Source organism: Pelodiscus sinensis, chromosome 3, assembly GCF_052426305.1.
Source record: "Pelodiscus sinensis isolate ZL-2025 chromosome 3, ASM5242630v1, whole genome shotgun sequence".
Classification (NCBI taxonomy): Eukaryota; Metazoa; Chordata; order Testudines; family Trionychidae; genus Pelodiscus; species Pelodiscus sinensis.
This window is the reverse complement of record NC_143054.1, coordinates 40,640,034-40,655,758: the sequence shown is the minus strand read 5'-3', so window position 1 is coordinate 40,655,758 and position 15,725 is coordinate 40,640,034. Positions and strand designations below refer to the sequence as shown.

General features: G+C 36.3%; 1 protein-coding gene across 1 annotated transcript in view; it reads left to right on the top strand.

Annotated features, from left to right (window-relative positions):
* The window catches only part of CSMD1 (CUB and Sushi multiple domains 1), a 1,868,278-nt gene that overhangs the window by 1,787,693 nt on the left and 64,860 nt on the right, over positions 1-15,725 (top strand). The window contains exons 55-56 of the mRNA XM_006137767.5: positions 8,826-9,014; positions 11,341-11,514. Of these exons, the coding sequence (XP_006137829.3) occupies positions 8,826-9,014; positions 11,341-11,514 (363 nt within the window). The remainder of the gene's footprint in view (positions 1-8,825; positions 9,015-11,340; positions 11,515-15,725) is intronic.

Sequence of the window (15,725 nt, the reverse complement as noted above, 5' to 3'; positions counted from 1 at the left end):
AATGAGTCTGAGTAAGAAGTCCTCCAGCTCGACATTATTTTGAAATAAAGGCTTGTAGTGTAGATGGACATTTTGTTATTTCAGAGTAACATCAGCTGTCTAGACGTATCCACAGAGAGTAATATTTCTACCTTTATTCATCATGAGTGACCACTCAAATGTGTAGTTACAATCAGAATTGTGTTATTCATTAATAGCAATGACTGATAATAATGCAATGTAGCCAGTTTTAAAAGTTTTGTTTTGTTTTTCTTAATGCTGTTTGGACACACAGAAAAGTTTGTGTTTTTTTTTAAGTTTAATCACATGGTCCGGTATAGGAAAAATAAAAATAATAATAATAATGCCAAACAAAACAAAACCAGGAAATAAAATACAGGGAATGTTGTACTTTTTGATGAGCTTTCAATTTTTTTTTAACAGAAAGCTGCCTAAAGGACTCTGACAGAGTCTTTTTCCTTCTTTGTCCTCAAGGGCTTGAATCTATTCAGCGTGAGGTTCCAAAATCATCAGGGCAGACTTACCCATTCTTCTGGCTCTCTCAACAAACTAAATTGAGAGTGCCAGAATTCATTTCTCATGTAATCTTTGACAGCTGTCATTGTGAGAAAGCAATCTCTTTCTTCTCTCTTGCCCTGATTTACAAGTGGGTCTCCAGGGTGAAGGGCAATCAGGGAGTCTTCTAGTTTTGTTCTGTGTGCCAACCAGCTGAAATTCATTCCCAAAGCATCCCCTAGTGCAGTCCTAGTTAGTCACACTAAATTTGCATATAACTTTTATTTAAAAAACTTGGTAAAGTTAAATGAGAATGAAGTTTTACAATAATTTCAGTTGTACAGTTTACCCTTTTTTTGAATAATTTTTTTATAAGAATTCATGCATGTTGCACAGACCACATGCATAAATTATATATTCAGGAAGTATCCTGCATTTTACATATCACTAGTTGGCTAGACAGATGTTGCTGATATATGAATGAAAACACTATATCACACAGACAAATTGATTTTGGGGGGAATTTAATATATCCTTTGAATATGCCATGTTTCCAGTCTTCCCAGATAAATAAGTGATTCTATTCTCCCTCCTCTGTTTCAGAGATAATTCAGTTAAAATTGCTTTTGAATAGCTGTAGGGCAACATATCATCTTGAAACAATAGTTTCTCTGCTTAATTTCCTATTACTGGCTTGGTGGGAGATAGTTGGCAGGAATAGCTATTAACCCAAAGCTCAAACTTTAGAAATTTTATTTTATTTTATTTTGGCAATCTGAATTGAATGTAGTTATGATAAATTATTACTGCACTGATCGATCCAGTACAAGGAGTTGAGCAAACTGTTATTTATGGAAGAATTTTGAAACAAAATTTACCTTTCTCAGTTCACAAAATTTTCAAGAAATTGGGGTAATTTTCAAAATATGTCAATAATGTGTGGTTTTTTTAATTCTTTGGCTGATTTTAGTAAAAAGGAGGCAGGTCAGAGAGAGGATAAGAAATTCTTCTGCAGTTCAGAGTGCTAAGAGTTGGACTAGCAGTCATGTTGCCTGGATTGTAAACCTGGTTAAGACACTGACTTACTTGGTTATTTTGTGAAATTGTTCTTCTTAGCACCTTGAACCAAAATTCTCCTATCCATACAATTATTTTAGAAATATGAATCTACTCCATAATTGTATGTTTGAAAAGTGATGTGAGCTATATATCTATACAGATATAGATATGACAACTAGGATCAGGATGTTTATCTGTTACCAATTCACCTTTACAACCTTTTACCGATACATAATATATTATTTTTACAACATACCACTAGAATATAATGTGATTCCTATTATTAGCATGCACATAAGGGATATCATATCCAACAGTTCTTATTTTTAAGGGGGTTAATAGGCCTGCTCACAGAGTGAAAGTACATGCATGAGTGTTCTCAGGATTGGAACTCAAAATAATTCTGCAGAATTAATATGTGGAAAATGTTCCTTTTCACTTTAGCCAGTGAGACTGATGAAACATGTATATCACAAACAACACTTTTTCTTAGAGCTGCTACTCCTTCAAGTGTTGTTAGCTGTGATCTAACTTAAAGTAGGGCTTGATCCCACAGAGGTTTAAGCATTCAAATATTTTCAGTCATGAATTATGTGTTTTACTAGATAAATAAGACTCCTTATTACATCAAAGGCAAGTCATATAATGAAGTGTTTCCAAAATCAGTCCTTAATTTCCATGCCACATTAAAGTTTAGCAACCCCCCAAATTGTGTTTGAAATGTTTTTAGAAAGCAGTAACTTCTCTCTCTCTCTCTGTTTTGCTTTTAGATTGCACCTAATGGTCATCTACATTGGGCTCTGTATTGTGCTTAGTTCTGTGCAATCACAGAAAATGACAATCTTTAGTTGAAGTTTAAAATGTGCAATAAAAATAAATCTTCATTTTAAAATTTCAATATAAAATTTGGACTTTTTTTGTAATTATCATGTCTTTTTACATTTGAAACGATCTGCTGTAATCACTAAACTTTTTTTCAACACAAAGCATTAATCTGCACATAAATAGTTTTTGCAACAAAATAGAACCATATGTTCAACATCTCCTCATTTATATCTATGCTAATATTTCAGACAAAAAACAATTCTTTACACCAGTACCTTTAAAAAGGCTCACAGAATCATAACTGGAAAAGTATACACATTTTATGTTTAATTTCATTCCATTTTTTGGCAGGAGTTGTCAAGAATATATTTCTTTAACTTGTGTTCAGTCTTCAAGATGTTAGGTATAAAGGTGTCAATGTTAGTTCTCTACCTTTAATATGTTTTATTTATAATCTTGTTCTGAGAGGTTCTTATGCACTATATCTTAACTAACTTTCTTTCTTTCTTTCTTTCTTTCTTTCTTTCTTTCTTTCTTTCTTTCTTTCTTTCTTTCTTTCTTTCTTTCTTTCTTTCTTTCTTTCTTTCTTTCTTTCTTTCTTTCCAATTTACTGCTAGTTTGCATGTCAGCAAATGGTAATTTAATCAAAATAGCATTGTTTTTGATAATTAGTCTAAATTTTTGGTTTTCCTTTTGGGGGGGGACATATCGTCAGAACATGTAATATTTCCTTTCTTTTATTTCTCTTTATTTCTATGTGCTTTTTAATTGCTTTTGAATTGTAAGTTGGGCATGCAGTATGCAGATTTTTTCCTACTTTATTACCACATTAGGAAATCATTGTAAATTATTGCTCTAATGCCCCAGTACAATGGGACAGCTTTGTTCCACTCCAGTAGTGGAAAGCTGCCTAATAAGCATGTAGAGTCCATAGAGTCTCAGTATATAGAGTGCTTGGGTTGTGCTGAACCCGCTTAGTGGTTCTCTACAATTCCCAGACTGTCTACTAGTAAAAAGTTATGTGGTTTTCATAATTAGACTAGACCAAGGATTGGTAAAAGTAGTTTAAAGCCTTCTTGTTAGCTCCCCAGTTGGAAAATCAGAATAGTTAAGGAGGTAAAGTGTACACATGTATACATATGTCAGTAATTTTAAAGCCCTCTAGTTTTAAAAGATGCTGTAAACAACCAAAAATAAAGCTCAACAACCCCAAATAGTATCTCCTCCAAAAACACTGACATTAAAAAGTACAAAGCACAGTACTGAAACTGTCTGATGAAGCAGTTTGCATTTTCTGTCCATTAGAGTGCAGACAATTTATTTGCAGTAGATTTAAAACAAAATAAAACAGAACAGTAAAATCTAAAATCTTTGTCAGCGAAAGAGTGAAAATTCAGTATAGTGTTCATTAACACAAAGGTGAAATATGATGGCATCTATAGGAGGAAGCAAGCTTTAACAGCAATGGAAGATTTTTTTCTTGTACAGTGTGTGTGCTTAGCAAAGAGCATAAAACAGAAATCTATTTCAAGACCAGATACAGTGCAGTGTTTATCCTTGACTGATATTTAAGGAGTTGTAATCTAGCTATAATAAGGGAGCACAGGGAAAAATAAGAGTGCTGTGATTGGTTTTGGTTTCCATCCTAACGTCAGAAGCAATATCAGACTGATAGTGACTTGGAAAATGAATGAGAAAACTGCTCTATTTTCCCAACATTATTATTGCTTTCTCCCTGGCAAACTTATATAGCTTTTCTCCCAAGTTGTCACTCAAGCCTACTTCTTGGTGCTTGCTTCCTGGAGTGATCTACACTTGTGTATTCTGGGTATGCTGGACATGGCACTAAGAGTGATACCTCTTGTGATGAGCATCTGAAGTTGTAGAGAGGAGGATGAGGGAAAAAAACAGAAACTCAGAAGAAAATCAAGGGAGACTAAAGATGTAAATAGTAAAGAGGGGAAACTGCTGAGAAAGAAATAAAGGGAACACAGAGATGGCAAGAAACTGAATTTAACTGGCAAACAACGTATATGAATTTTGTGATTTGGTTTGGGAAGAAAAGGAATAAGGCATCATCTACATTATAAAATTTTCATGACAGAAATCTAAATATAATGGTGCCAACCTTAATGTTGACTCAAGAAAACTGGTTTAAGTTCCACTTAAACCATTTGAACTAGAGATAGTAACCTCATTCTGCTAAATTATTTATTCACAATTTAAACTAATTTATCTGTATCCACATTAGGAATTTGCCACAGTGTATAACATGATTCATTTTAGTTACCGTAGTTAAGAAAATAAGAACATAAAAACATGAGAACAGCCATACTGGGTCAGACCATTGGTCCATCTTGCCCTGTATCCTGTCTGTGGACAGTGGCCAATACCAGATGCCCGAGAGGGAGGGAACACAACAGGTAATCCTATGTGATCCCTCCCCAGTCACCCATTTCCAGACAAACAGAGACTAGGGACACCATTCCTACCCATCCTGGCTAATAGCCATTGATGGACCTAACCTCCATGAATCTATTAAGCTTTTTTTTGACTCTATTAAAGGTCTAGCCTTCACCACATCCTCTGGCAAGGAGTTACAGAGGTTGACTGTGCACTGTCTCTTTAATCTCTCTTTATACGGGACCCATTCCAAACCCGTAATCATTTTTGTTGCCCTTTTCTGAACTTTTTCCAATGCCAATATATCTTTTTTTGAGATGAGGCAACCACATCTGTACACAGTATTCAATATGTGGGCATACCATGGTTTACATAGAGGCAATAAGATATTTTCTGTCTTATTCGCTATCCCTTTTTTAATGATTCCTAACATTCTATTTGCTTTTTTGACTGCCACTGCACACTGCATGGATGTTTTCAGAGAACTATCCACAATGACTCCATGATCTCTCTCTCAAGTAGTTGTAGCCAAATTAGTTCCCATTATATTGTATGTATAGTTCGGATTATTTTTTCCACTGTGCATTACTTTACATTTATCAACATTTGCCATTTTGTTGCCCACTCACTTAGTTTGGTGAAATCTTTTTGAAGATCGTCACAGTCTGCTTTGGTCTTAACTATCTTGAGCAGTTTGTTAAAGTTAAAGTTTTCTATGGCAGGAGAGAATTTAGTATACTTTCAAAAAGAAATTGATCTGAATTCATGGCTTCATTTCTCCCATCTGATGCTGTTTAAATTCTGGTGATTTCTAAGGAATTACACTAATACGTAAAATTGTTGTATTACACTCATAGAACACCCTTCACACACATGCCTTCTTAGAGTATCATTAAAAGAAAGAGCCTTTGTAAATAGTAATGAATGACATTTCTCCACTAAAATGAGATAACATTTATGTTAAAAAGTGCAATTTTCCACGATAACTTTTCAGAATATATTGCTTGTAAAGCTAGTCCAGTGGTCAGGGCAGTAGGACAATGGTAAGGTTCAATTTTCTGTCTACTCTTAAAATGGTGCATTGGTGCCAATATAATGCTTTAGACAGATAGAAGACACTATCTATGCCAGTGGGAGGGGTTCTCCCATTGGTACAGGTACTTCAAATCCCCCAAAGGTGGTATCTAGGTCAACAGGAGGAATTATATCTCCCACCTGGCCTGGGAAAAACTGGCGTATTGTCTCCTTCCACTGCTCTCCAGGATCTGTCAGGCTTGGGGACAAAAATTCTTATATGTTGCATGGAATAGGAGACTGAGTAATATGAAAGTTTCCTCCTTTCTGAAACAAAAAACAGGACTGTGTAGCACTTTAAAGACTAACAAGATGGTTTAATAGGTGATGAGCTTTCATGGGCCAGACCCACTTTCTCAGATCAAATAGTGGAAGAAAATTGTCACAACCATACATACCAAAGGATAAAATTAAAGAAATGAACACATATGAAAAGGACAAATCAAATTTCAGAACAGAAGGGGAATGGAGGGGGAGAGAACCAATGTAGAATAACAGTTTTCTCTGAAGTCAGAGGAAATGTTGCACATGAATAAGTATCTCCCTGCATAGAACACATTGCAGGATGAGGCCATAGATATTTGATAACATTAAGACTAGGGTTTAAAAAACTTGGGTTTTTGTCATCCAAAAATGAAGTTTTAGAATACTGCAGGTTCCTTAATGTCACTTCCTCACCAAATAAAATTTCTTTAAAGAGAATACTAATGAGTGAACATTTTCAATGACTAATTGGTTCTGTTGTGTTGATGATAGATATATTCATATTTTCCTCTTTGTTAATCTCTATTATAGAATTTAACTTTTTAAAAAATGGATTGATAATAAGATGCCCTCTTGGTGTATATTCACAATTGCACATTTTTGTGCTGGTCTTGTTTATATCTGTGCTGAAGGGATAAGAGAAGCAGAGGATGTCATTTTAAGCATCTTTTCTTCATACTGGTGGTGTATGCTGCCAGAAGAATACATATCACTGGATTTTACCATGGAGATTTCAATCAACATCACAATCTTCCTTCTACCAATAGAAAACAGCCTTTGCTATATGTACAAAAGTTGGTTTTGCTATATGTACAAAAGTTGGTTTAGTTCAAAGAATAAGGATTGGGGAATCTAAATTTTAAAAAGAGAGATGTGTAACAAGGACATAATTGGTTAAGCTTGCAGAAAACGGTGTGAAATACAGCTGCGTTGAGGTATGACATTTCCCACATAAAGTGTTGCATTCCACAATAATAATATTTTCCCCCTTTTGTGTATTAATATTGAGAGATGTATTTTATTTTTATTTTTGTAGGCTGTGTGCAGATTACAAGATACGCAACATGAAAAAACGGTTCTGGGCTGTTCAAATTGAAGTGTGGGTTTTAGAAATAGTTAGATTTGATTGATTGCAGATTAAAACAACATACTCAGAGCCAGATTGTGCCCAGCCCTGTGCTAGGTGCTTAAGTGAAGAGAGGATGCAAGGAGCCTTTTCATACCATGGTTCCATGCACAGCAGATAAGCAAGTGCTACAATTTTTTTTCCTAAGGCCTAGTCTAACTAGGACCTTAGTTTTAAATTAGCCCCCCAAAGTCAATTTTCTACGCAATGGGTCCACACTATCAAGCCCATTATTGTAGAATAAGGGGCTGTGGAATTCGAACTGTGTAGTCCTAATTTTCATAAGGAGTAATGCTATTCCCGAAATTGTAAGTCTGAAATAACATTAGTGTAGACACTCTGGCACTGCTAATTTGAACTAATTTGCCTCGGGGGGCTTTCTGTAGCTCCCTAGAGTGCTTCCTGGGGCTCTGAGTCCAAGGCAGGCTCCGTTAATGTGTACACCTCAGACTACATTCAATTCCTCCCCGTAGCAAGGACATGAAACTTCAAATTTGTACAATCTGGTGCCCAGAATTTGAACTTAGTAAATTCAAAATAATCGCCTAGTGTAGACATGGCCGAAAGAAGCAGAAGAACTGTGCAGCACTTATGTCTACAGCAGTACTTGTCACTCCAGTGGAATGGGTTGAAATAGTTGCTCTCTTCATTTGGGCAAGCAGACCTGATCCTGTATGGTGGGAGCATCTGTTGCACCCTTCTGTTCACAGTGTAGTAACACACATGCATTATATTCTCTTAGATCTATGCTGGTGGGAGCCTTGGCAGAGCTTTAGGGTACTTAGAGCAACTATAGAGGCTAAAATCACTGTGAAAATGACCTTGCTTTGTCTCAGTTCTATGTCAATCAAGATTGAGTTGCTGCCCTCAGAGATGTGGGTGATTTGGAGGCTAAGAACAGTACTTGCAGCTGGATAAACTACAGTCTTTTGAGTAGAGTCAAACTAGAGTCTGGAGCCTCACTGGTAGAAGAGGAAGCTATGGGGAACCCGCAGGCCACCACCAACTTTTTGATGAACGGGTAGAATTAGAGCCCTTCAGTTTATTTTATGCTAGGTCAATGCAGAGTTGCCTGCATTTGAAAATTGTTTTCATTTTCAGTTCTCCAAGGCTTGCAGCCAAGTCAGCTCCTCTACTGAGATGCAACTCTTGCAGACAGAAGCAATGTTTATAGTGCAATTACAAACAGAAATCAGGAAGCAAGGTGCAGCAGCCTTAGAGTTCTATATGGTCACCAGAGCTGCAAATTTGTCAGGGGAGTCCAAAAATTTGTCCAGGCACCCATGTTCTTCACCTGTCTAAAAGACCAGCTCAGACAGATTCTTTTAGGGACTGAAGTTTTCTTAAGGAAAAGAATTCTTAGTCTTTAGATAGTATCTTCATCTTTGCGTGAAAAAGGGCTCAACGCTGAAAAAAACCTGATATAGTAAGGGGTCCTAAAATCAAGCCAAAATCAGAGGTCCATGGCCACAGCTCCTATTCATGAACCATTAGTGAAGTAATGCAGAGTATTCTCTATTGATTTGTACTGATGACATTTTGTTGACAAATCAGTGACAAATAAATGCTTGTCTTGTAGTGGTGAATTGTTCTGATCCAGGCTTTGTGGAAAATGCTATTCGTCATGGGCAGCAGAATTATCCTGAAAGTTTCAAGTATGGAATCAGCATCGTGTACCACTGCAAGAAGGGATTTTACATCTTGGGCTCATCTACTTTGACTTGTAAGGCTAATGGCTTGTGGGATAGATCACTGCCCAAATGTTTGCGTAAGTATTTGTTAAATTAGGTTGATGTTCTCCTGTGTCATAAAAGGCAGTTAACCCGTAGCCACATATATTTGGGAACATTTCTTGAACTGAGATGTGTCATTTATGAGTTTCCACTAAAACCAAGATGACTTACAACCATTACTTGTAAAATTTAAATTTATTTTATGTTATATGGAGCTATAATTAGAAATGCTTTCAGTCTATTTTAAAAAAAAACCCAATGTTGCCTTTTGTTGTCCATTCATAACATCCAGAAATACCCAAGAACACGTAACATTATTGTATTTGTTTTATATATTATTTTCGTTAATAATCTAAAACCATTAATGCTCATTTGAGAGCTGTTTTTTTCTAATGAAGCATCATCTCAGTCTTTATTATCTTCTAGCACATCTGTGGAAGGATATGAAGGGGAAACTTTGCACAGGATAATTTGCTCAGGGGGAGGCTCCAATTCTTCCAGTAACATCACATTTTTTATTTTTTTTTTTCAGAAAGATTTCTGATAAGTTCTGCTTTGGGAACTTTTCTATGACTGAGCCATGTCTTTTATTCTGTAGAAATTAACAATTTAATAGCTTTTATTTTCCCTGTGATTGGTCCCTATTCACTTTCTGACACCAGGTTTCTGAATTAGTATGAAACATAGGGAAATACAAACAGCTCACAACAATATTTTAATTTCTATGCTCACTAATTGTTTTACTGTTTTTGCTGATGCTATATTCCATGGTTTACTTTCTGTTTTATTGTACTAGCATAAACCTATACACTGACCTGTTAAATTAATCAGATTGAACCAGACTTGTGATTTCTTTCTTTTTTTCTCTCTTTCTCTCTGTCGCTCTCATTCTACATACTTTCCATAAACATTATCTGTGCTGTGAGGCATTCCGTGCTTGATTTTTCAGAAGTACAGAATCCTCATTTTTCCAGTGGAAGCAGATATGATAGTGGGTGCTCAGTAACTCTGAAATTCAGGTTCATTGAAATTACCATTATTAAAGAAAAGTATACCATATAGTTAAAAATAAGTCACTGGCAAGAATACTTTACACATCCAAGCACAACAATGGCACTGGGGAAATTCCACAGGCCAGGACAAATTTTGATCTTTGGGTAATGGAGAAATTGGCACTAGTCTGCAGTCACTGTTGTACTATAATTCGGATCTAACCTTTTAATTTCATTTTCCTGAGATACTCAAAATCTTTTGAATTTTGAGTTTATAGGACAAATCTCACATTCCTTCTCAATGGAACGAGAGTTTTTCAGTGATTAAGATGATATTTCTCTCTTTGATATTTCAATTCTTAAGCTGATTTCCAAATACCACAAGAGAGATTAATGCATCAAAGTGATCATACATTGTTCCATTCTCTCACTCCAAGGATAAATCTTTTTTTTAAAGTGCTTCTATAGGATTATAAGCATCAAATGCAATTTAGAAATGTTTATGTTAAAAATTCTCAGTATAGCAGTAAAAATAGAGACTTATTTTCAGTGTAAAATAGTACTTCTGAATGATTTTTTAAGCAAATATATTTTGATTTTTCTTTATTTTGTTTCCTTTATTTCTGCTTACTGATATTAGGTAGAATCATGGTTTTTTACTTCTTTTTCCTGATTAGAAGACCTAACCATTATAAAAATATAAGTTATTAATTTCCTTTAATAATTAAATGAATTTTGTTTCCCAGTTAAACAAATTTCTACTTATATTTTTAATGGAACATGTGTACAAACAAAATTTTCTTGAACGATTTTTTTCAAAAGGCAAAATAAATAAGTAAATATGTGCTATTCATAGTTCACCAAAATGGCTATAAATAAGTTTTCCTATCATTCACTGTACTCTATGAATTTCTCTGGTAAATTTTGGACTTAATTATTAATTTTTGTACATTATATCTATCTTCTGCTTATTAAGCTTCTCCCTGTTATTGTATCACATTTCCCATTTATTTAAAAGTAGAAATAAATATTAGAAATCTCAACTATCGTGTTTTTCTGCCAGTGCCAGATCCATTTTGTCTTGCTTATAAGGTTTTATGAGGGTATATGGGGATCTGTCGGATGTTGCAGAAATTACTGTGGGGAATCTAAGTCAAAGAAATTAGATTTGAGTTTAGTTGACCTGAACCTCATCAAAAACAAATAAATCATCCTTAGCAAAACCAGAATTAAACATATAAGATAATAGTAATCCAACTGTATACTTATGCTATGTAGAGTTGAGTTTATATTTAGAAGTCTGCCACAGATGTTTGTGTTATCTGAAAATGAATAGCCATATGATATTTTTTTTCTTTCCCCTTGATAGCCATTTCTTGTGGACATCCTGGAGTTCCTGCCAATGCAGTTCTTTCCGGAGACAAATTCACATATGGAGCCATAGTTCACTATACTTGCACAGCAAGTCGAACTCTCATAGGAAATTCTACTAGAGTGTGCCAAGAAGATAGTCATTGGAGTGGAACTCTCCCTCATTGTACAGGTAGTTGTATGAGCTGTCATGTGAAAGTGATCTTGTAATTAAAATGATTAAAAATGTTCCCAATAAGCAATCTTTAACTCCGGCCAAACTCATTTTTTGTATTTTAATCATTTATTTAATTTTATTTCCTCCTGTAGTGACTCATTTCTGCTGTAGCTATTTATTTAAACATCATGATATATTTGCCCTCCGTCATTTTGTCAATACGTAGGTAGCCTTCTGAGGTGTAGTATGTTTAATATGATGCTACGTAAAATGACATCACAAAACAGTATTTACACATTTGCAGAATTCTGCACATTTGTTTGTTTTATTCATACAGTTTTTGGTGAAGATTAAGGCTAGCACACACATTTGGAGCTTGATCCAGAAAAGTTCTGAACAGGCCCTTGGCTTGCATTGACTTCAGTGTAAACTAAGGGTGCCTAGCATCTTAATGGATCTAAATGAATGATTCTAAAACTTATTTGTGCGCAGTGGGACCAAGCCAAACTCATGCCAGTAAAATCATTGTAACACATTACATTGTTATTTATTGTGAATGACTGTATTAAGACTATTTATAGACAAAGCTGTTATTCAGAATTTTTTTCATTTTGAAAGATGGTGTCTTCTGTAATCAAATATAAATTATGGTGTGATATATTAAGGCTCCAAATCTTTTTTTCAGTTATAGAAATAATGCTGGTTCTGTAAGGAAAAGAATTAGTACTGTGTTAGAGACCAAAGAAATAAAATAAAAAATAACAAGGCTGATTAGTAGCACAATAAAAGGTAGGCACAAAATGCCATTAAAGTCCATTCAAATGTAACCCTATACATGTTAGCAATATTGCATAAAAGTGTAATGAAAATACTACTGTGTATAGTATTGCACATACTGCTGTTTTCCTCATAGTATGTCTTCATGCCTAAGCAAGCCTTAAACTCAATGGCTGTGTCTACACTGGCCAGTTTTTCTGGAAAATCAGCCACTTTTCCAGAAAAACTTGCCAAGTGTCTACACTGACCGCTTGAATTTCCGCAAAAGGACTGACTTCCTACTGTAAGAAATCTGTGCTTTTTGCAGAAATACGGTGACGGCGCGTTGGGATTTTCCTGTCTCCTGCACCCCAGTAATGGCACAGACAGACTCCACCAGCCAGTAGAATAGAGAGAGTTTATTGCTTCTCCAGGATGTCATCTGGTTACAGGAACTGGGGCTAAGAGGCCTCAGTGCCCCCCCCTTGAGATGGGGGGTGGCTGGGCCCTATAATCTCAGCCCCCCTCCCAAGCTCCTTCTCCCCTGCTTCCCAAACAGAAACTAAAAGCCGTCCCTTCCAGCCATGCCCCCTAGCCAGGGGCGGCATTCCACCTTCCTTTCTTCCTCTCCCTGGGGGGTAATTGGTAGAACAGGTTACCTTCCTGTCCCATCAGCTACTTGGTGGGGCCGTGGTACAGACAGCAGCCAGTGGGGGTCAACCACAGCCCAAGCCTAGCAACCAGCAAGGTACCCACACTATGTCACACATATTATGCTGCTCCCGTTCAGACAAAAGTCCCTTTTGCGCAAAACTTTTGCACAAAAGGGCCAGTGTAGACAGCTGAGATTTGTTTTGTGCAAAAAAGCCCCAATCGCGAAAATGGCGATCCGGCCTTTTTTGCGCAAAAGCACGTCTAGATTGGCCACAGATGCTTTTCCGCAAAAAGTGCTTTTGCAGAAAAGCGTCCGTGCCAATCTAGACACTCTTTTCCGAAAATGCTTTTAACGGAAAAAAGCATTTCCGGAAAATCATGCCAGTCTAGACGTAGCCAATTGGTGAAATCCTAGCCCAAATAATTCCAGTGAGAGTTGTGCCACTGATTTCAGTACAATGTGGATTTTATCTAGTGTTTGCACAGATATTTCCATGGTGGAACAATGAATGCTGTAGAAAATAATACAGTAATTACTCATTTAACATATGCCCGCTTAACACGTTTTTGCAATAGCACAATTTTTGTTTTAGGGAACATTTTTTGAATAACACGACCGTCCCCGAAATAACACAAAAAAAATTAAGGGGCGGACTACTTCATGCGGCGGTATAAGTTGTGAAAACAGAAGTAATACTGTATTCATGAGCAGAAGAAAACTGTACATGTGGTCACAGCGCTCCTCCGCTCACTCACATGTTTATCTTGTGTTAACAAACCGTGGCAACTTTTGTTGCTACATACTGTATCTTGCTATGTATTACTTTATCCCTTATCATGAGTGGAAAGCATAAGGAAAGTGATACATCTGCTTCTGCAAGCAAGAAGCATAGAAAATTGTTTACATTTGAAGAGAAACTTGAAGTGATTAAGTGAATTGAAAAAGATGAATGCAATTGTGACATCTCCCGCGCTTTCAGTATGTATGCCCAAGCTGAGGATCCGTGCCCAAGCTGAGGAAATTAAGGAAAGTTTCAAAAATGCAACAGCAGTAAGTCTGAAGAAGGTTGTTCGTACATGATCTAACCTAATGGAAAATATGGAGAGGCAATTGTCTATGTGGATTGAAGACCAAACGCAATGAAAGATGTCAGTGAGTTTGACTGTTATTCAGGAAGAAGCCAAAACTTTATATGATGCTATTAAAATAGAACTGAATGAAACCGATGCCAAGCCATGTAATGCAAGTCATGGTTGGTTTGAATGCTTTAAAAAGTGCTCAAACTTACATAGTATAAAAATAACTGGAGAGGCTGCTTCTGCTGACACAAAGGCTACTGAATCATTCCCAGTGATATTTGAAACTATTATAAAGGAAGGTGGCTATTCATCTAAACAGATGTTTAACCTGGACGAAACAGGACACTACTGAAAGCTTATGCCAGCACATACATATATCTCTCATGATGAGGCTTATGCATCTGGTTTTAAGGCTGCAAAGGATCATATGACTGGTGTTATGCACCAATGCCAACGGGGATTGCAAACTCAAACCGGTAGTAGTTTACTATTCTGTCAACCCTAGAGTTTTATCTGGGTATTCAAAGGATCATCTTCCTGTTGTTTGGCAATCTAATGCAAAAGCATGGGTAACTGCAAGCATCTTCACAGACTACTTCTGTTATTGCCTAACTACTGAGTTAAAAAACTACTGTTTGCAAGAAAATCTTGCTTTCAAAATTTTACTACTCTTAGATAATGCACCAGGGCATTCTCCTTGCCTTACTGATCTGTGAGAAAACATTTAAGTGTTATTTTTACTCCCCAATACAACCTCGTTAATTCAATCACTTGATCAAGGAGCAATTGCTGCTTTCAAGGCGTATTACTTTCGCTGTACGTTTGCTAGGCTTATAAGGGAGACAGATGGCAAGAATAAGCCTACAATCAAGGAGTTCTGCAGAAAATTTAATGTTAAAGACGCAATAGATATAATAGCACAGGCTTGGGCAGAAGTTTTGTTGCATTGCCTCAATGCAGTCTGGCGCCATATATGGCTTGCATGTGTTCACGAGTTCAGGGAGTTTCACACTGAAATAGCTGAAGCTAAAATGCAGATTGTAACCCTATCCCATGAAGCAGGATTAGAGGAGGTGTATGCTACTGATGTGCAAGAGTTACTCGATTCTCATGGGGAGGAGTTGTCTGTCAATGAGTTGAAGCTGCTGGATGAGCAGTGGCTGGAAAATGAGCCAGTTATTCAAACATTACCAATTAAAGTTATGGCTGAAGCATTTAAGCTTATAAGTGATAGAATAAATATTTTCAATGAGAATGATCCTGATCACGAACAGAGCTCAAAAGTAGTGAAAAGCTTAGAAAGCGCCATATCTTGCTATCAGCAACTTTCCAATGAAAAACAAAAAGCAGCAAAGCAGCTCTCTATCAAGTTTTTTTCATGTTCAACATCAGCTGATGAACAAGATAGCCCTGTTCCATCTACATCGTCTAATGTTGATGTTGATGACTCAGCACCAACAGAAAATTGTCTTCGATACCACCACCTGAAATGCAACCCCTACCTTTTCCATTATTTTCAGTGGGAAAATTGACCCCACATAGCACATTTTCACTTAGCACGATCGTTTTTTGAAACACTTCTACCATGTTAAATGAGAAATTACTGTACATATAAAACCAAAAGGGGTCAATAGAAGTTCAATGGCATTATAAAGAAACTATGGGTATGTCTACACTACCCCGCTAGTTCGAACTAGCGGGGTAATGTAGGCATTCCGCACTTGTAAATGAAGCCC